Source organism: Citrus sinensis, chromosome 5 (genome assembly GCF_022201045.2).
Source record: "Citrus sinensis cultivar Valencia sweet orange chromosome 5, DVS_A1.0, whole genome shotgun sequence".
NCBI lineage: Eukaryota > Viridiplantae > Streptophyta > Magnoliopsida > Sapindales > Rutaceae > Citrus > Citrus sinensis.
The window spans coordinates 4,482,108-4,502,937 of NC_068560.1; the positions used below are offsets into that span (position 1 = coordinate 4,482,108).

The 20,830-nt window shown below is 32.4% G+C and overlaps 1 protein-coding gene across 1 annotated transcript; it reads left to right on the top strand.

The window, feature by feature from the left end:
* Positions 1-15,349: 15,349 nt before the first annotated feature.
* LOC102615577 (phosphoribosylamine--glycine ligase) lies at positions 15,350-20,193 on the top strand. The gene is made up of 5 exons (XM_052442292.1): positions 15,350-16,086; positions 16,770-17,013; positions 17,503-17,876; positions 18,176-18,706; positions 19,490-20,193. Exons 2-5 carry the CDS (start codon positions 16,779-16,781, stop codon positions 19,904-19,906), a joined length of 1,557 nt encoding a protein of 518 aa, XP_052298252.1. The 5' UTR covers positions 15,350-16,086; positions 16,770-16,778; the 3' UTR covers positions 19,907-20,193.
* Positions 20,194-20,830: the final 637 nt, after the last annotated feature.

Consider the following 20,830-nt stretch of genomic DNA (forward strand, 5'->3'; position numbering starts at 1 on the left):
CCATTTGCCTTCAACGCCTCTGAATAAAATTTTCTTAATCTTCACTACCCGCATTATGAATTCAAAACAAAACTAAATGAATGAAAAAATAAAAAATAAAGAATAAAAACATATTCTTATAACTCTCAAGTACGAACAAATTTTAAAAGGGTTTAGCAAGTTTGGTTAGATAACAACAGTTTAGCTATAAATTTTAAAAATTTTAACTTAATTAATTTTGATGGAACATTTAAGATTCTGCAGTGCAAAAAAAAAAAAAAAAAAAAATACACATGCAATCTATGTTCTTGGGACGTCGGCTTACAAAGTAGGACCAGTTACAAATGGAACATACAATCACCAACATATAAGTTTTATATTAAGCATCAGTTACAGATACAAAATCCTCCAAACCCATAGTTAGTTATTGTTATACATGATTATAGTAGGCAAGGATTTGTGACAAATATCAAATAACGAAAGTTTATATATAAGTAATATATTACCTATTGAAAGAAAATTACAGCAAGGAATAATAACATATTCAGGTTGGAGTAGAATTGCACTTAACGAGCGTCCAAGGCACACGAAAAATATCCATTTAGCATCCTTCTTGGTGAGGTCTAAGATGTATGGTACCTTGATGAGTACATGATACCATAGAAAATCAATTCTCAAGGATCGAGAAATTCTACAAATACAAAATTTATAACAAAGAGTAATAATATAGAGCAAATAAAATTCACAGTAGCTTTGAACTATTATAGTAAAATACTTTACCAGCAAAACTGTTGAAGTATGCTTAAACGACAATCACATTTTCAAGGGTAGGAATAATTTATATAAATGGCATGTACAAAGCTTATCCCGCATTATATAATTACTATCAAGTACGTCATCTATATGAATTATCAATCATCGACCAATTAATAGTAAGACCATTCTTTAATAAGTTATTCAAATGTATGAATGCACTTTCGAAAGGTTCATGAAGTATATGAAGCCTAACCATTCACATAGCTTAGCCACAATAAGAATACATTGCCTACTTTAGTAAAATATTTAACTTCAAATAGAATCACTTTTAACTTGAATTCAAATGTGCCTAAAAATTAAAGGGAAAGTATCCACCATCCACCTCTTTTTTTTTGCTTTTTTAAAAAATACACAAATACTTTTTTCTTTTTCAGTGTGCCACATGAAGTTAGCTTTTTATTGCGCTCATCCACTTTTGTCTAACCACAGTTAGAACGTTGTTGACATTAGAGGGGTAAAATGGGCATTTCATTCAAATACCTAAAATTATGTTGTATGATGCTAATTTTTTTTTAAAAAAAGAGTAAAATGATGTCATTTAACGCAGTTTGAAAATTAAAAAAAAAAAACAACGAAAGATAACCAACGTCGTTTAACTCAATTGAAAGAGAAAAAATAAATACAAATTTTCTTAGTCTAGCAAGCAACAAACACTATTTTTCTCCAATTTCTAGCATCCACCTTTGCGTTTAACTCTATTACTTGAAAAAACTTAAATGCAAGCAATTTATCTCCAATTTTCATTTATTTTGGGTTAAATTGTAATTTTCATTTGAGGGGCAAAAAGGTCATTTCGTTAATATTATGTTAAATCCATTGATGGAGATCAAACGGAAGTGGACGAGTGTAATAAACGGCTAACTTCAACTGGCGCACTGAAAAAAAAATATTTGTGTATTTTTAAAAAAGACAAAACAAATAGGTAGATGGTAAATAATTTTCTAAAATTAAATAAAACAAAAGTATAGCTAAGGCCAAAGCACGTACACTTCTGAAAGAGTATTAAAAAAGTGGGTTCGGCTATGTTGGAATTCATTTGCGGTGGAGCATGAATCTCAACCACACACACAATGTGATAAATAATAAATAATGAGTTATAAGGAGTTTTTTATTATTTATCACTTTGCGTGTGTGACTGAGATTCGTACTCCTAGGTGAATTCCAACGTAGCCATAGCCTAATAAAATATATTCCGAGCTTTGATTGCAGCTCTCACATCTGCCCTCTCAGCTTCAGTCTCAGACTGCCAGAAGATTCAAATGATTTACAGGCTAAACTGGTATTGACTAAAAGCAAACTCTCCGTGAGTAACCTCCATTTTTCTTGATTGATTGATTTAGTGGGAAAGAAAAGACAAGAGGGATTTTGGCTTTTGGAAGATTGGCAAATTATAAAGAGACAAATGGGGAGGGAGGAGAGGGATTTATGGATTTTTGTCAAAATAGAAATTGTGGCAAAATGTAGGATACCCTTGGCGGTTTATTAAAATCCGTTTAACCTTTTTTTTGTTGTTGTAGCATTTGTTTATTATTACCAAAGTAATGTTCTTTTTGCACCATTTGTAACCGCTTTTTTGTCACATTTGTTTATCGCCATCAAATTAATGATCTTTTTGTAGCATTGTAAAGTGCCACTTGGCTAATTTGATAAATAGCATTTAAAATCTGCTTCTAATTGAAGACTACTATAATAAAAAGTAAACTGTGACTTAGATAATTGATTGTAGCATTGTTGTAAAGAAATGCAATCATAATTGACATATAGTAGCAGTATGGAAAAAATGCCACTATATCATGTTATCAAAGGTGATATTTGTTGTAGTGTCAGTTCAAAACTATAAGCCTAAAAATAACAAGCATCAAGCAAGTTATTGACCATCCTCTATGAATCTAAAAAATAAGAACCAACTAGTAATTAATTTTCACTTCCTAAAAATCAATTACACTTAAAATATAAAGTAACTAATTAAAAACAAATATTAATATATAAAGATCGCTGATTATTGATTCTTTAGACAAAGCAAAATGCAACCTGGTGTGTTTGATTTTGGTAAAACACAAAGTAGATTATTTTGACTTTGACATTACTTGAAAGTACGGCTATGCAACAAGCTGCCCCTAACTTGGGAGCAAATTCGATGTGGTCCTTAAATACAACTCATAAATAAACTTAAAATCTTTATACAATATATAAAATAATCCAATCCTCAAATAGCAGAAGACTTTAATATGCCAAACCATCTACGATCCTTAAATCAAGTCTTTTTTTCTTTACTCATCATGGATCAATCTTAATCTCTGAGAATCACAATAAACTATAATAAGTATAAGACTCAGTAAGTAAATCAGTTCTTAATATACCGAAATGCATACATACTTATATATAATGTGATACATGATATCCAATGGTCTTTTGAGCACATCGTAAAGCAAATTCATCAAAGCCTCATTTGTTACTTTCAAACTTCACATTTTCTTTCAAATATCTTACTTGAACTATCTTAATTCAATTACCAATTAATAAGACTCTTCCTTAACATTCACGCTTTCATATAACACTCTTTTTTGGGCTTCACACAAGCATCTTTCACCCGCTTATTACTTAACACAATCAAAAAACTTACTTTCTTTAGACAATTTGCTAAAATTCACTTTCTCGTTTTATAAAAAACATAATGCACTCATGCTTATGCCAAAAAACCTTCATACGTACGTATGTCCTCTAAATCCATATTCATATATATATAAATAAGCTTTTCAAACATGTCAAACATTACCTATTCTTTATTGTTATTCTTTTTAAAATATGATTCACTTACCTTTTTATATCCAGAAGTAATATTGTATCAATGTCCTTGGCTTAAAATAAATAAAATAAAAACTCTCATGAGATGTACAAATCTGTTAAACCTTGATATAATTTAACCAATCAAGACTCCCCAAGACTAGCTAAACACTCTGATATTTGATAAGGAAACACCAAGTAATCACAAAAGAAACAGAAGCAAAACTAAAAACAACAATCAAAGAAGAACGGAATTATAGTGGTTCGGCCTGGAGATGGCCTACATCCACTGAAGAACAGAGAAGCAAACTTTATTCAATCACCAGGCACAAGATACAATCTTAAAGACGAAGTTACAAGCATCACTCTATCTGATCTCTTTTCTCCTAAGGCTATAAATACACACACCTAAGAGAGCCCAGAAAGTTCCCACATTAGTCAGCTAAATTCTGTAACCATAAACCTAGAATTTTCCCACTCTAGTAACAGAACATAACAGCCTCTAAGCCACATGTTTGCTTCACGTTTAATGATGGCTCCGTAACGGCAACTCAGCAAGTCGTATTGTTAAGTGAAAGCATGTGACAGCCACGTGCTTCACTTATTTACAAATGGATGACCAAGTAACATTGTCACACGACCTCGAATAACCACAACCGACATGTCATATGGTATTACAACCACAAACTGACATGACGTATGACTCTCTGGAAACCAGTTTCAGAGCTCACACTTCAACAAAATCATATCGTAGTATAAACTCCAAAGTCCTCAAATTTCTCATCATAAAAATGTCATACACTTAACTTCAAATAATCTCAATATCCATTTCTAAAGTAGAGCATACTATGTTCTCCAATTGTTAGTAAATTATTTCCTTACCGGAAAAATCTCAAATTTTAATTCCATCCAAAACAATTTAAATTAATTTATGTTTTAGATTTCATCAAATTTGTCAAACTATTTTCTGTTTTGAATATATTTGCTTTAAATATACAAACAATTTATCCTTTTATCATAAAATCATGAAACTTCCCAAAATCATGCTAGACATATATACAAATCATTGATCCAAATTTCATAATTTTTAAAGAAATCTAGGTACGGTAAAATAATTTCATAATTCATAATCTTCATTGAAATTAGAAATTTCCAGGCTTTCAAACATGAGTCTGAAAAACATTAAAAAACTGAATTTTTATCTGAGTAGCTTGAAACAAATTTCAAATCATTCATGAAGATGTCTAGTTTAACATGTAAAAAACTCAGAATCAAATCAATTTTTGTTAGTTACTATGGTTTTCAAAATAAGTCATTGTCAGCATGTTTTTCTGTAAAATCTTAGATTTGTACATCCACTGTTACTGTTATTTTCTGATCATGCTCTCTATTGGTTCATTCATAAATACCGAGAACAAAGCTCACAAGAGTTTTTAATTTGTGGCACTATCTATCATTTAATTTTGTTTTCATCTCTGGATGAAATCTGAAATGGGCAAAAGAAATTACTGATCCATGTTAATTTTATTTTTTATATACTTTTTCTTCCATCTCTCTATTTTTTCCCTTTCTTTTCAATATGCTCACTCTTTTATTTATACTTCTCCATGTCTATTTTATATTTAAATTTGAAGTAGATTGTAGTTAAAGTTAGAGAAAACTTTCACAAGTTTGCCAATTTTCTTAATTCTCCTCTATAAATAACATATTATCATCACGCATTTTCTTAGTACTTTACTGTGGTTACTGTGGTTTATTTAGTATTTGGTACTGACTTAAACAATTTGGCTATCCATTTGAAGTTTAAACCATTACTTGCCATGAAAATTTGTGTTAGTTTAATTTTGAGTGGCTAAATATAATGCATGTATGAATAAAAGATTATTGAGCTAATTAGACATATTTTTCTATTTTTTTTAATAAAAGCAACATCGACCTAAAGATAATTTTGTTAAAACAAAAAGAAGAAACTAGCCAATTAAGCTTAATTTTCATTAGATAGTCATATTATATTTATGAAAATGAAATAGGTAAATAAAATATTCATGAGATGTGCGGTGATCAATATAAAAAGAAGTGATTAGTCCAATTGATTTTTTTGACATTTTAATTATAACCAATTAACCACAAGTTTTTCTTTTTATTTTTTCGTATTGTTGGATACGATTGAAAAAAAAAAAGTAATCAATTTTTATTTCATTCCAGTGGTTTTGTTTGAACCACACCACATATAAGATGAAATTTTCATAAAGGGTTCTTAGAGACAATATAATATTACTTTTGTAATAGTCATTACCAATGTTACGGCAAATATTCATGGGCACAAGCTATATAATGCCCCAAATCTTATTTTTATTTTACTTTGTTAGTTAATATATGCATGCCTGATCATTTCTATTTACTTTAATTTGATTTGACCCTAATGCAACCCAACTTGATAGTTTTGTCATTTGATAGATTTATTCCCCTCTGAATCATTATTTTTCCTTTCAAATATACTTGAAGCCTTTTAAAAAAAAGACAATAAAAAAAAATTTTTGATCACAGTTACACTAAACAAAATACTTATAGTGTATTTACTTGAGGGTTTAGGGAATAAGAATGAAAGAATGGGAATGAAACTCATGTTTACATGACAAAATGTAATTTGGGAATGAAAATAAAATATGTGGGTCCTACACAATTTGGGAATAACGAATGAGAATCTTATTCCCATGGAAGGTTAAGAATGGGGATTTTCATTCCCTGAACTGACTTTTATATCCCTCTAATTTTTTCATATTTCTTGAATTACACTCGTTCAAAAATTATTAATTTAACTATTATGAATTATTATTATTATTATCAAAATTTATTAATTTTATTATTTTAAATGTCATTATTATTATTATTAAATTTTATTAACTTTATTATTTTAGTTATTATTAATTATTTTTATTTTCATTTTTATTAATATTATCATTATTAACATTTATTATTATTATTATTAATTTTACTTTTTTAATTAATATCATTTTTAATAATATTTATACATGTATCTAGTTAGTGAAAATTACATTATTTAATACTATGGGTATTTTGGTAAATTAATTCTAACATTCATTCTTCATTCCCATTTATTTTGCCAAGTAAATACATCAATGACATTCCACCACATTCCCATTTTCATTTATTTTTGTCAAGTAAACATTGGAATCTCATTTTCATTCCAGTCCATTCTCATTCCCAGTCCATTCCCACCCCACCCTATTCTCATTTTATGAAATAAACGCAGCATTATAGTTTAGTGGCAAAGATATAGTGGTAATTTTTTTTAAAAGATATTTATACATATTTCCTTTGTATTATTATTATATTTATTAAAATTAAAAGGAAAAGAACAAAATCTGAATATTTATCTGGATTTCTTTTTATTTGTTACCATATTAAATTTGAATAATTATCCAAATTTCTTTTAATTTTTTACTATTATTGCTTTTTAAATTAAAAAAATAAATCTTAGTTAAAAAAATAAAGTTATCTAAATTGAATTAAATTTTTTTTATCTAAGCCCTCTAATCAAACTGGTTGGGTTGCCACTGATGGGAGATGTCTTAGTACATCTCCTTGCTCCTCATTTCTTTCGCCCATTGAAACAATAAAAAAATAAAAAAATAAAATTAATGAATAAAGAAATGGGTGCGTGCAGATTGAAATCCTAACCTTATCTTCAGCCAGGCTTTTCTCTTCCACTCTCATCTCTCTCTTCACGCAAATCACCATCATCATTCACGGCAGCAATTGCTCACGGCTTATCTCCAACCAGGCTTTCCTCTTCCACTCTCCTCTCTCCTCACGCAAATCACCATCATCATTCACAGCAGCAACTGCTCACGGCACGCACCATCATCGTTCATGGCAAAGCACTCCTCACGGTAAAGCACTCATCCACTTGTCTCTCCTCACGAAAACTCACCATCATCGTTCACGGCAAGCAACACTGTTTCCCCCTCTCTCTGGGCTCCCTTGGCAAACATTAAGTAAGCAAAATGGTGCCTTTTTTCAACTTGTTCTTTTTCTTTTTACTTTTCTTACATTTTCTCGGCAAACAATAAATAAATGGAATTTAAGCAATGCAAGATATGATAAGCTTATGTGATTTTGTGTAATAAGCTTCTCGAATTTTTTTTTTACATTTCTTTTGCAGGTTCGAAACTAATTGAAAAACAAATTGATGTTCGAATTTATGTTTTGACATTTCTATGAAATATTTGGTTTTTGTGCAGAATTTAAAAAGCTGGTTTAATTTGTGTGAAAATTGATGAATTTTGGTTTAGTGTGATGTAAAATTGCTGGGAATTTGGGAAAGTTAGTTTCAATTATGGCTTCTTGTAATTTTGAATTTAGATGTGTGCTTCTGGAGTTATTGCAGTTTATGTTGTGACCTTAAAAGAATAATATGAATTCATTTATTTAAATTTTGTGAGGGTGGTTATTGATAAATGATAATGAATTTTGTTTTATTTGAATTCTATTTGGTTTAGAATTTTTTTTTAAAATTTAAATTTTTAGAAACTGAATACAAATGTTAATTATTTTTATAGAAATGGGAAAATTTGAAAATGAGTGTGCAATTGAAGATGTGCAACCGAAAAAATATGAGTAAACTCTTGGTATGCTATTCGATAGTCATGAGGAAATGTTTGAGTTTTACAAAGCGTATGGTAAACAAGAAGGGTTTCCCGTTAAGAAGCTAACTAGTAAGAAAGGAAGCGACGAGACTGTAAAATATGCGACCTTTGCATGTGGCCGTAACGGCAAATCAGATAGTAGATCTACTAATATGCTGAAGTTGAAACCTGTTGTGAAAACTGGTTGCGAAGCTAGAATCAGAGGTTGTGTAAATGAAGAGGGAAAATGGATTCTTCGAATTTTAAACCTTCAACATAATCATGGATTGAGTCTAGACAAAGCAAGATATTTCCTTTGTAACCGTAGAATTAGTGCAAATGTAAAAAAGCGTATTGAAATGAATGATTCTGCGGGAATTAACATTTCCTAAAATTTTAATTCTATTGTTGTCGAAACTGGTGGGCATGAACATGTGTCATTTTTAGAAAAAGATTGTAGAAATCTTGTTGATAAAGCAAGACGATTACAGGTTAGAGAAGGAGATGCTATAGCAATTTTAAAGTATTTCGAGAAAAAACAAGCAGAATGCAATAGTTTTTTTTTTTTTTTAGCATTAACTTGGATGAGCAGGATCGATTGAAGAATGTATTTTGGGCATATCCGAGGAGTAAGGTAGCTTACAAATATTTTGGGGGATGTTGTCACATTTGACACCACGTGTCTTACAAAGAAGTATGACATGCCGTTCACCCCTTTTGTCAGAGTTAATCGTCATGGGCAGTCTATTTTATTAGGATGCGGATTGATTTCTCACGAGGATACAAAGACATTTACGTGGCTATTTGAGGCATGGCTATCATGCATGTTCGGTTCTCCTCCCATTGGTATTATTACAGACCAAGATAAAGCAATGCAAAAGGCAATTGGGAATGTTTTTCCTACGACTAGGCATCAATGGTGTTTTTGGCATATAATGAAGAAGGTACCTAAGAAGTTAGGGGCTTTTAAAGAAAGTGAATGTATTATTTCTTTGCTACTTTCTGTTGTTTATGATTCGTTGAGCCCTGTTGCATTTGAGGAAGCTTGACATGACATGATTACAACATATGATTTATGGGATAATGATTAGTTAAATGGTTTATATGATGAGAGGCATCGTTGGGTTCCATGCTATTTGAAAGGCAATTTTTGGGCGGGAATGTCAACAACTCAGCGAAGTGAAAGTATGAATGCATTTTTTGATGGGTTTGTTAACCCAAAAAAAATTTAAAGCAGTTTGTGAAGTAATATGAAAATGCATTGCGAAGGAAAGTTGAATTGGAATGGCAAGCATATGCCAAGTGTTTTAATAAAAATACTCCATGTGTTACAAGATATGAGATGGAAAAGCAAGTTAAGAAGATGTACACTATTTCTAAGTTCAAAGAATTCCAGCAAGAATTAACTGCACGGATGTATTGTGATACATTGGATTCTGTTGGGTCAATATATGAAATCAATGAATCATATGGGCAAGGAAAGAAAAAAAGCTTTGAGGTTGTTTTTGAGGAAACTGAATGTAAAGTTAGTTGAATCTGCTCAAAATTTCAATTTAGGGGGATTTTTTGTAGACATGCCCTTACAGTGCTAATACGTCACGGTGTTGAAATACTTCCAGAGATGTACATTTTATCAAGGTGGAGGAACGATGTGAGGAGATGTATTAGTAAGGTGAAAGTTAGTTATGGTGTGCAGAATTTATGCATTCAGCAAGAGAGATATGACAAAATGTGTATTGATTTCACTGAGGTTGCAAACATAGCTGCTGATGATGAGAGTAGTTACAAATTTGTGTTGGATTGGTTAATAAAATAATGAAGGATCTGCCCAAACAAATTTGGTGTGCAAATGTGGAAACAACTGCTATTGGTGGTGAAGTAAGTTGTAGCAGCAACAATATTGAACATGTAATTAATGATCCAATAGTGGCACATCGTAAAGGTCGTCGTCCTTATTTGAGAAAACAATCTTCACTTAAAAAAAAAAACTACCCAAAAGAACAAGACTGCCAAAAAAATAAGGTTTGTTTAAATGCATATATATGTTTTCTAATTTCATTTTATCTTCATTTTATTGTATATTATAATTTTATAGGATTTGCAAGAAAATGCTTCAACATCTTTTAAAATGACTAATGAAATCTCCACACAGCAGAACAACATGGCCATGGTATATTTTTGTGAGTTTTTATTATTAATGTTTGCTCAACTATTTTGAACATATGTAACTAAGTATGTTGTTGAGTATATGTAGACGTTTCAGGAAGGAAGTATTGTTAATGCAAATCTCAATCAGTACGGGAGTTTAGGCTATTATAATGTAAGAATCAAATTCACGAGTAAATTTTAATATGAATTTTACATATTTTTTTTTGTTTAGGTACATGTATACCCAGTTCAAGTTAGTGGAAATAATATTTACCAGCCATTTCCTTATAGCTGGCACACAGTAAGTATACTTATATTTTTAAATTTCAATACATACTTATATTTTACGTTGTCAAATTTTTAAAATGTATAATGATATTTTAAATTCTTGTGTATTATAACAACCAGTCCCACCGTATGCTTTGCAATTGCATTATTTTTCTCCTTTGATGACGTATGAAGGATCTGGAAGTGGGAATTTTCAACAATTGTTACATCAACAATGTAACGAAGACAACAATCGCCGCAATTGATGTTTGACTTGTATTTGTTTCGATTATTTTCACTATCATTTCAATTAGATTTGGTTTGAGACAACAAATTGATGTTTGATTTGAATTTGTTTCAATTATTTTCACTATTATTTCACTTAGATTTGGCTTGAGACGACAAATTGCAGTAATGAATTAATGATATGAGAATATTATGTTTTTGTTGACATCATTCATTGCACTATTGTTTAATCTTTTGATAATTTTTGTTGGTTTAGTGATTATTTCAACATTATTCTGTGTTGTTAAACTTATTGTTATTAATTTTATTAAGGCATTTGAATCTAATTTCAAACTTAATAAAGCTTATATTTCGAAAGAAAATGTTATTATATTTGTCTACAAGTTTTTTCAGTACATAGTACAACTTAAAACAACGACTTTAAAAAAAATCTTGAATATAAAACATAGTAAAATAATCACAAGAATTCTAATGAAATCATAACATGGTGTTTGTCTTCTTCGAAGTTCATCATCAAACAATCACCTTTGCACTTCACATTCTTGTATATGCTCAAGTTCTTTATTAAATAATTGAAACTTAACAAACAAGCATTCAATCTCCAATGCCAACTTTCTAACTTACTCCACTAACAAATCAATTTTCTCTTCATTGGCTTTACGGTCTTTTGCCCATTAAAAGTTCTTACATCCTTTACATTTCCAAAATTTGTGATTTGGATTCTTTGTAGTATGTGACGTTAACAACTCCATTTGCTCATCGTATTCATTATATATTAGCAATGAATTTCGGGTTTCATTTGTACTAGATGACATCGTCGGTAGTAAACTACTTAAACTACCAAAATATAAATAAAAAAAAGCATTAAAACACAAAGCACTCATAAGACAAAGTATAAAAGCCTTTCCCTCTTAAAATTCCAAAGTTAATAACAAGCAGCGAAAATTACAGTGGGATAACAGGTAATTTAGTACAAAATTAACGTTAATAAAGTTTAATTACTGCCAATTTACTACGATACCAACATTATAAGAGTAGTAGACATTAAATAGAACACATAAATGGGCCACTGATTAATGTAAGACAATACATATTGTGCTATATTAAGGGAGAGAAGGGTAGCATACACACGTAAATAATTATATGTAATAAAAACTCAATGCTAATACATATTAAGATTACCAATCAGTAATAAAGTGGATAAATTTTCTCCGTTGGAGAAGTAACACACATAAGCTTGATGATTAACAATATAATTGCGTTACTAAGGCTAGGAGAAGAAAATTCACTTTAAATTTTGAGCTAATCTTCTTAGTTTTCTTTCACTAAGCTTGCAAACCAAAATTCACAGTAATTCTACCCAACTTTTCCAATTCTGCACAAAAACCACCCGACGAGACCCAAAAAAAAAAAACCCCCAAATCCAAAACACCCACCAAAAACCAAATCTTTCACAGAAATGTCAAACAGAAATTCAGACATCAATTAATTATTTTTCAATTAGTTTCGAACCTGCAGAAGAAATGTCAAAAAAAAAATTCCAGAAGCTTATTACACAAAATCATAGCAGCTTATCATATCTTGCATTGCTTAAATTCCAGAAGCTTATTACATTCAATTACATTGCTTAAATTCCATTTATTTATTGTTTGCCGAGAAAATGCAAGAAAAGTAAAAGAAAAAGAACAAGTTGAAAAAAAGGCACCATTTTGCTTACTCAATGTTTGCTGAGAGAGCCCAGAGAAAGGGGGAAACAGTGTTGCTTGCCGTGAACGATGATGGTGATTTTTCATGAAGCGAGACGAGTGGATGAAGAAGCGTGCTTTGCTGTGAACGATGATGGTGCGTCACTGTGAGCGGTTGCTTCCGTGAACGATGATGGTGATTTGCGTGAGGAAAGAGGAGAGTGGAAGAGGAAAACCTGGCTGGAGATAAGCCGTGAGCAGTTGCTACCGTGGACGATGATGGTGAATTGCATGAGGAGAGAGAGGAGAGTGGAAGAGGAAAGCCTGGCTGAAGATAAAGTTTGGATTTCAATCTGCATGCACCCATTTCTTTATTCATTATTTTTATTTTTTTATTGTTTCAATGGGCGAGAGAAATGAGGAATTGCAGCCGTTTCTCTTGTGGTTCTCTCATTTCTCTCGCTCCCTAGCACTACTCATGAGAGAATAATGGAAAATTAGTTTTTATGCATTAATTTATAATTTATCAGTTATCAACTCGTTCTACTCTACAATTTTACATTTACCAACTTCTCCTCGAGCTCTATTTCTGTTTGTGCTTGAACGTATGCATATGCAACAAAGATACCAATGAAAATGAAATTCCATAAATTGCAGAAGTCACCCAAAACACGTACTCTCTAGAAGCAGCCTAATGAGAATTACTTGAATCACAATGACTCCTACTACTATGTGGCAATCCTTTCACTAATATATATGGTATATTCATACTTAAACATAATCTTGAAGTTGCCACTTGAGCTTTGGGCCAGTGGTGAACCGCTACTGTCAAAGTTAAGCAGGACTATGAGAGTAGTGGTTCGAGTCTGTATAGGCTCAACTTTCCTCAATTAAGAAAAAAATTGTGCAAACTTAATTTGTAAGTCTTTCTCCCTTGCGAAATGCGAGTGGAGTAGAGACATCCCTTGTCTGTGCATGTACTTTATAGAATTAATGTAATAATGTAAGTCTTAGTTATATATCTAATTATAAATATCAGTGTAATGTCTTCTCTAATAGCAGTTATAAATATCTGTGTAATATAGTAATCTAATATATAATCAGTATTAAAAAAAAAGTAGTCTTGAAGTTAAAATTTTTATCTTAATTTTATTCAAATATGCAAATAGCATATTTCCAGTGCTAGAGAAAAACAAACATATAAAAACATACAAACAAGTGAAATAGATTATTATTCCATGTACTTACAAAAAAAAAAAAAAGATTATTATTCCATGTAATTGTTAGGAGAAAAAAAATCTCTTACTTAAAAAAACTCGTGAAATTAGGCACAACAAATGACGTGTTGCTTGTATAAGAAAGGTCAATACATCATTTCATCGATAAAAGTATAATATAGAAGAAACGTTTTTTGTCTAAAAATATAAACAACGTCGTCAATAGTATGCATCGTCAAATACTCTATACGCATGTCGGCTACGTGAATGCAGGGAGACGACATGTCAACCTAATCTATTTTAAGTGAATTCCATGTCGTCTTTAAATTAAGTTAATAGATGATGCATCATTTATCCCACTCTCTCTTTTTTTTAATTTATTTTTTAAATATGCGACATGTCATTTATGTTAAAAACCTTTTAATATTTATTGATGTTATGTCCATTTTATCATTTTAATTAATTGTACTTATTCATCACGAAAATCAATCATATAAAGCATTAAGTTTTCATTTTTCAATCCCTATATTTTGTTTTCAAAATAATTTCTTTAATCTCATTGCTCCAACAAAAAATTCATGTACATGAAATTATTTTTACTATTACTAAATTGTATTGAGAAATTATTTTATATGATTAACAAAAAATTACCACATGGATCTCTTTTTGAACAATTATTTCCAAACGAATACACCTAAGTCACTAATCAAAGGGTATAGTTATCCAAAAAGAGATATATATGATCATTAATGAAAATAGAGGGAATTTCTTTTGACGGTTTTGTGAAATCACGTGTGTTGTTATCTTTTCCTATAAAGGGAATAGAGATTTTAATGATAACTATCAACGTTACTCAACCTGGAGATGGTGTTTGGTTGTAAAAGTGAGAGGAAATCAAAATAATAGAGAGGAGATGATAAAGTGAAATTTAAATCTATTATTTGATTTGTTATAGAAGTCTACAACGAAAGTTGAAAAGGAAATTATTCAATATTTATTGAGACAATTTCACCCTTCTGTGTTGTGCTTTGAATATTTATTATAAAGTAAAATTAAAAAAATAAACTTTGATGTAATTTAATCTAAATAAATTAATTATTCTAAGTTATACCTAAATTTATTGAAACCGACAAGTATAAACATTATGAGTCGACTCATCATTTGGATGATTCATTGTTTATTATTCTTTTAGTAATCGATATGATATGCACCTATCAAAGAGAAAGACGACATGGCAACCATCTCAAGTTTTGAAACCAATAAATATAGATAATATGCATGAGTACATTTAGATGTTGAAACATCGTTTATCTTTTATTCAGGAAATGATATCTATTATCTTTTAACAAACTAGTGTCACTGTCCTCTCCTTTCTAAGAAGTAAAAAGTATTATTGTTGAGCAATAATTAAAAATAATTTAAACTGTGCCATTCACTGTGATTTATCAAAATTGTAGGGGTCCAAATGTTATTAAACAAACGAAATTTGTCCCTCTTTGAAAGAGGTTTAAAATAAGAAACTGAAAACCTTAAACCCTATGAACAAATCCATGCTCCCTTTGCCTTAAACCCTGCGAGCAAATCCATGTTCTCTTTATTTTAAATTGAATAACATTTTTTAATTAAACTGAACCGAATCGATCGGTTTTTCGGTTCGGTTCTGGAAAACCAAACCGTAACCTTCTCTCTTTAAATTAAATAATATTTTTTACAAAAACATGTCTTCTGTTCTGAGTCTCTCTTCCTGTTCCTGATAAAGAGGGTGATAGAGGGTATGCAGGCGGTGTTTTTTTAACCGAACTGAACCGAACGGACAGCCAAACCGACCGTTTCTTTAAAAAATATTGTTTAATTTAAAATATAAAATCAGAAATCAAATTCAATTCCTAATTTCCAATCCACTTCCAAACCCTAGATCCGCGGCAATCTATCTCAGACTTTCACACTCACGTCGCGGACTCACGGTCTCACTCTCACCAAACACGATTCAGGCGTCGTCACCACCATCTGCCACCGCTCGTCTCCTGCAGTCATCTTTGCCGGCCGCCGCTGAAGCATCAACCACCCATTACTAACTATTCAAGCCGTCACGACCGCTGCCGCTCGTCTCCTGCCGTCATCTTCGCCAGCCGCCGCTTGTTACTCATTCGACACTCACGGTTCAAGCATCCACCACTGTCAACCGCCGCTCGTCTACTGTCTCATCTTCGCCAGCCGCGGCTCGGCAGTCGTCACCTCATTCATATCGCCAGCTCTTGCAGCCTCTCTCCGTCGCTGCTGTCGCGGCCGGTGAAGGTGAGTACTGAGTTGTCAGTTGAGTTCAATGATCGTAGCATTTGTTAGATTTGACAAATTTATGGTCTGTTTTTTCAAACTATGAAGGCTTTGTTTAGAAGTACTTTTGACATTGTAAAAAGTGCTTTGATGGGACATTGTTATAGATGTTCTTGCGTTGTCTGTCTGTCTTGAAGTATTTGTTTTCAAAATGATTTTTCCAGGGACTGAGAATATTCGATAATTCTTTTTTTTTTTTTCAAAATGCATAATTAGATACATTTGTTGGAAATGTTTTGGAGAATATTTCTTTTAGAAATGCCATTTAGTCGTAAACCTAGTAGCTAACAGCGAGCTCCTTTTCCATATGGTTTTGGAGTCGCCTATTTTCATTCTAAAGTTAGTTCAATGGGTTAAGTCTTTTGGATGGTACAAGAAGTCTTAGAATCAAATCCTATGTTCAGGATGTGATTTTAGTTTATTATTTTCTTAGAATCAAATCATATGCACTGGATATGATTTAGTTATATTTCACCGAACTGATTTCAAAATTGATTTCTTAAAATTTGGTTCGGTTCGGTTCTAAATTCAGTTTGATTTTGATTCCAGAACTGGACCGAACCGAGCTGTATTCTGCCCACCTCTTAGAGTGTGAACAAAACTGAAATTTATTCTAATCTCAGACCCATTTTGTTCCAAAACAGTTTCACAATATGGCTTGCACAAGCTACTGTCTTTCTCCTTGTGTGAAGCTTTGCAGCAGCAGCAGCAAGTGCTTTCAGTTTCCGAAGCCATTTGCTTCATCAAATAATCTTAGATTCTCTGTGGGACCCAATTTCAGCATCAGTTTTAATCCCCAGGGTAGTAAAAGTTCATTGTTTAGCACTTTCAAGTGCCTTGCCCAGAAATCACAGCCGTCCGTTTCAGTTAATGCACCCACCAATGCCGGTAAGTAAGTTAATTAATGAGAATCTTTTTTTTCCCACCACGGGGGGGGGGGGGGGGGGGTTTAATTTATGGGTTTTGTTTATTTTGGTTCTAATGTTATCTTGTCAGATGGGTCATTGTTTTTGTGTAGTATAATGTTTTATTGATAAAAATGTCAATTTTTATCAGTGTGAAAATATTGGGAAAGAGATTATATGCAGGCTGTACAAATAGTTTTTGATATTTCAGTTGCTAGGATTATGGTATTTGCTAGTTCTCGTGTTGGTCTAATGCCATAATTAATTGATCTGTTTCAATTTCTATGGCGAAGCATGGAAGAATACTGAAAGCATTGAATTTTGTAATTATAGTGATAAGATTGTAATGTGGAAGTGTTACTTCAATTTAACAATTTTGTTTATGCATCGATTGAAGGAAAAAACAGAATTATGAATGATTGTTTTTTAATTTGTTGATAAATTAAGCCTTTCTAGTTTGCTATTGGTGCAGGGCAGAGGGTGGTAGTGTTGGTCATTGGTGGAGGGGGAAGGGAACATGCACTTTGCTATGCTTTGAAGAGATCTCACTCATGTGATGCTGTATTTTGTGCGCCTGGTAATGCGGGGATATCCAACTCAGGTGATGCTACTTGTATCCCGGACCTAGACGTTTTGGACGGCGATGCTGTGATATCTTTCTGTCGCAAATGGAGTGTGGGACTAGTTGTTGTTGGACCAGAGGCTCCTCTGGTTTCAGGTCTTGCCAACAAACTAGTGAAAGCTGGAATCCCTACTTTTGGCCCATCTTCAGAAGCTGCTGCTTTGGAAGGCTCTAAAAACTTTATGAAGAATTTGTGTGACAAATATGGGATTCCTACTGCTAAGGTTTTTGCTTCTGGCTTTGATCTCAATTAGAAGTTTGATTTTACCAGACCAGGGAAATGACCATGATCACTGCTGATTCAATAATGATGTTGCCATTTCTTATTCTATTGGTTTCTTTTTCCTTTTAACTTTTATGAAAAAGTTGAACTATTATTTGGCAGGAAAATCATTGTTTTGCCTTTTTTTTTTTGGCCTCCTTTTTTTCCTGGTCAACTAATATTTTAAGGTCCTTGGTCTCTTAACTTTCTCATTCCTGTGCAAAAGAAACACTCAGCTGATGTTTTGATTTTTTGCTGCAGTATAAAACATTTACGGACCCAAATGCTGCAAAGCAGTATATTCAAGAGGAAGGGGCACCTATTGTTGTCAAAGCAGATGGATTGGCTGCTGGAAAAGGAGTTATTGTTGCTATGACGTTGGAGGAGGCATATGAAGCTGTTGATTCAATGCTACTGAAAAATGCTTTTGGTTCTGCCGGGTGTCGTGTCATTATTGAAGAATTTCTTGAAGGAGAAGAAGCATCCTTTTTTGCCCTTGTCGATGGAGAGAATGCCATACCTCTAGAGTCTGCTCAGGATCATAAACGAGTTGGTGATGGTGATACTGGGCCCAACACTGGTGGGATGGGGGCTTACTCTCCAGCACCTGTCTTAACGAAAGAACTTCAGTCTGTGGTCATGGAGTCTATAATTCTCCCCACAGTGAAAGGAATGTCAGCTGAGGGATGCAAGTTTGTTGGGGTCCTATATGCTGGTCTCATGATTGAGAAGAAGTCTGGCTTACCTAAGCTAATTGAGTACAACGTACGATTTGGAGATCCAGAGTGTCAGGTGAGTTGAAAATCTTCTTGGCATAATTGTCTCATGTGATCCAGCTTAATCTTAAATATTGGTTCAAGGAATGTTTGTTCGAAGAATTGGTTCTACCACAAGGCAGATCTTTTTTCTTAATTTTTTTTTTATTTTGTTACCCACCCAGATTTAAATCAAACTTGTCCTGATTATCAGTGTGAATGAAATTCCATCCCAAGGGACTATTCACTAGTGTGCCATGTCTTGATGTTTATTCATATTAGATTAAGGTTGTGAAAGTATATGGAGTATGTCAATGTTCACACACGGTAGTGAGGGGAGAGTTTGTGAAATGGAAAGGGATTAACTTTTAGACGTACAAAAGATGTTGATATGCTTGAATTTGTTATTGCACTTGTAGTTGCCCGAAAAATATGAGTCGGACTCTTCTTTACCTTTGGAAAAACATCTGCTTTGTCAGTTGAGGCTCAACGAAATGGACTTGCTTTACACTGTTTTCTTATTAAAAGCGGCATGATATAGGTTCGTGCATGTAGCTTTTGTATGTCCTACTTAAATCATAGCCCTGTAATTAGAATAATAGTATTATCTATTTTATATGATTTATGAAGTAATCATGCCAAAATGCGGTTGTGGCCATCTTTTTGGTGCATGTACATGATTGTTTGTTGATGCTCAAACTAAGATTTAGGCTACTGCTGGCTGCAAATTTTACTTGCGTAGCAGCTTGTATAATTTTGTTAAACACTGACATTGGTTTTGCCTTAACCTGTGCCTTGTCCCATTAATAATGATACACAGGTTTTGATGGTGAGGTTGGAGTCTGATCTGGCAGAAGTTCTACTTGCCGCTTGCAGAGGAGAGTTAACTGGGGTAACACTGAACTGGTCCCCAGGATCTGCCATGGTTGTAGTAATGGCGAGCAAAGGTTACCCCGGATCCTATGAGAAAGGATCTGTGATCCAGAACCTCGAAGAAGCAGAACAAGTTGCTCCTTCTGTAAAGATATTTCATGCAGGGACAGCACTTGACGCGGATGGCAACTTCATTGCCACTGGTGGCCGTGTTCTTGGGGTTACTGCAAAGGGAAAAGATGTTGAAGAGGCACGAGATAGAGCTTACCTAGCAGTGGAGGAAATCAACTGGCCAGGAGGGTTCTACCGGCGAGATATTGGATGGAGAGCACTTCCTCAAAAGCAATTTGCTACAAGAGAGTAAAACTAACGTCCAGATCCCAGAAATTAGCACTTTTTTTTTATCCGTTTCTAACGTTTGAGATGGATCATGTATTACCGAATCATGTACCAAAGGAAAATGCAGTCGATGAGGTTCTCAGCCTTGTTACCCAAGGAGTCTTCATTGTTTATTCTAACTGACATCAATCAAACGAAAGTGTATTCTAACTGACATGAATCAAACAAAGATGTGCAGCAATTTCTTAATAATGCAATACTAAGAGAATTACGGTTGTGCGAATTGTATACCCACAAGCTGTAATTGGTTCAGCTATGACTCCGAATTTTAGACCCTTAAACCTGTTGTTTCACTGGCTTATTGCCTTGCCATGTGCCTTTTTGTGTGTAACATATGAGACTTGACTCTTTGAATTAACTTATAAGAGATAGTTTAAATTATGTGCCCTTTTGTGTGTTACATAATAGATGACTTGTTATTTTTATATTCAAGATAAAGGACATGTTCTACGATATTTATTATGGAGTAAATAATGAATGATTTATTGTTTATAAATTTATCATTTAGATGACATGTTTACTCTAGACTAAATACATGACTTGTTTTTATATTCACGATAAAAATTTTCCATGAGATACAATTTTTTTATATATTTATCTTATTAAAATATAAGTTAATCACAATTTCTTTTATTATATTTTATCAAATGGTAATGAATCATCCCACCCATATGAGTGGAATTCAAACCCATAGCTCTCTTATTTTTAAATTGAGATTTTTATTATGTTGGCCAAATTTTGTTTTCACTAAACATGAGATGGGAATGAATTTTTTTTTTAAATAATTCCATCCCAAACATTTTATCCCTCAACCAAATGCATCCTTTTAAAATAATTAATTTATATACTCTAATTAATAATTTTGAAAAGGAAAAAATTCAATCAAAAT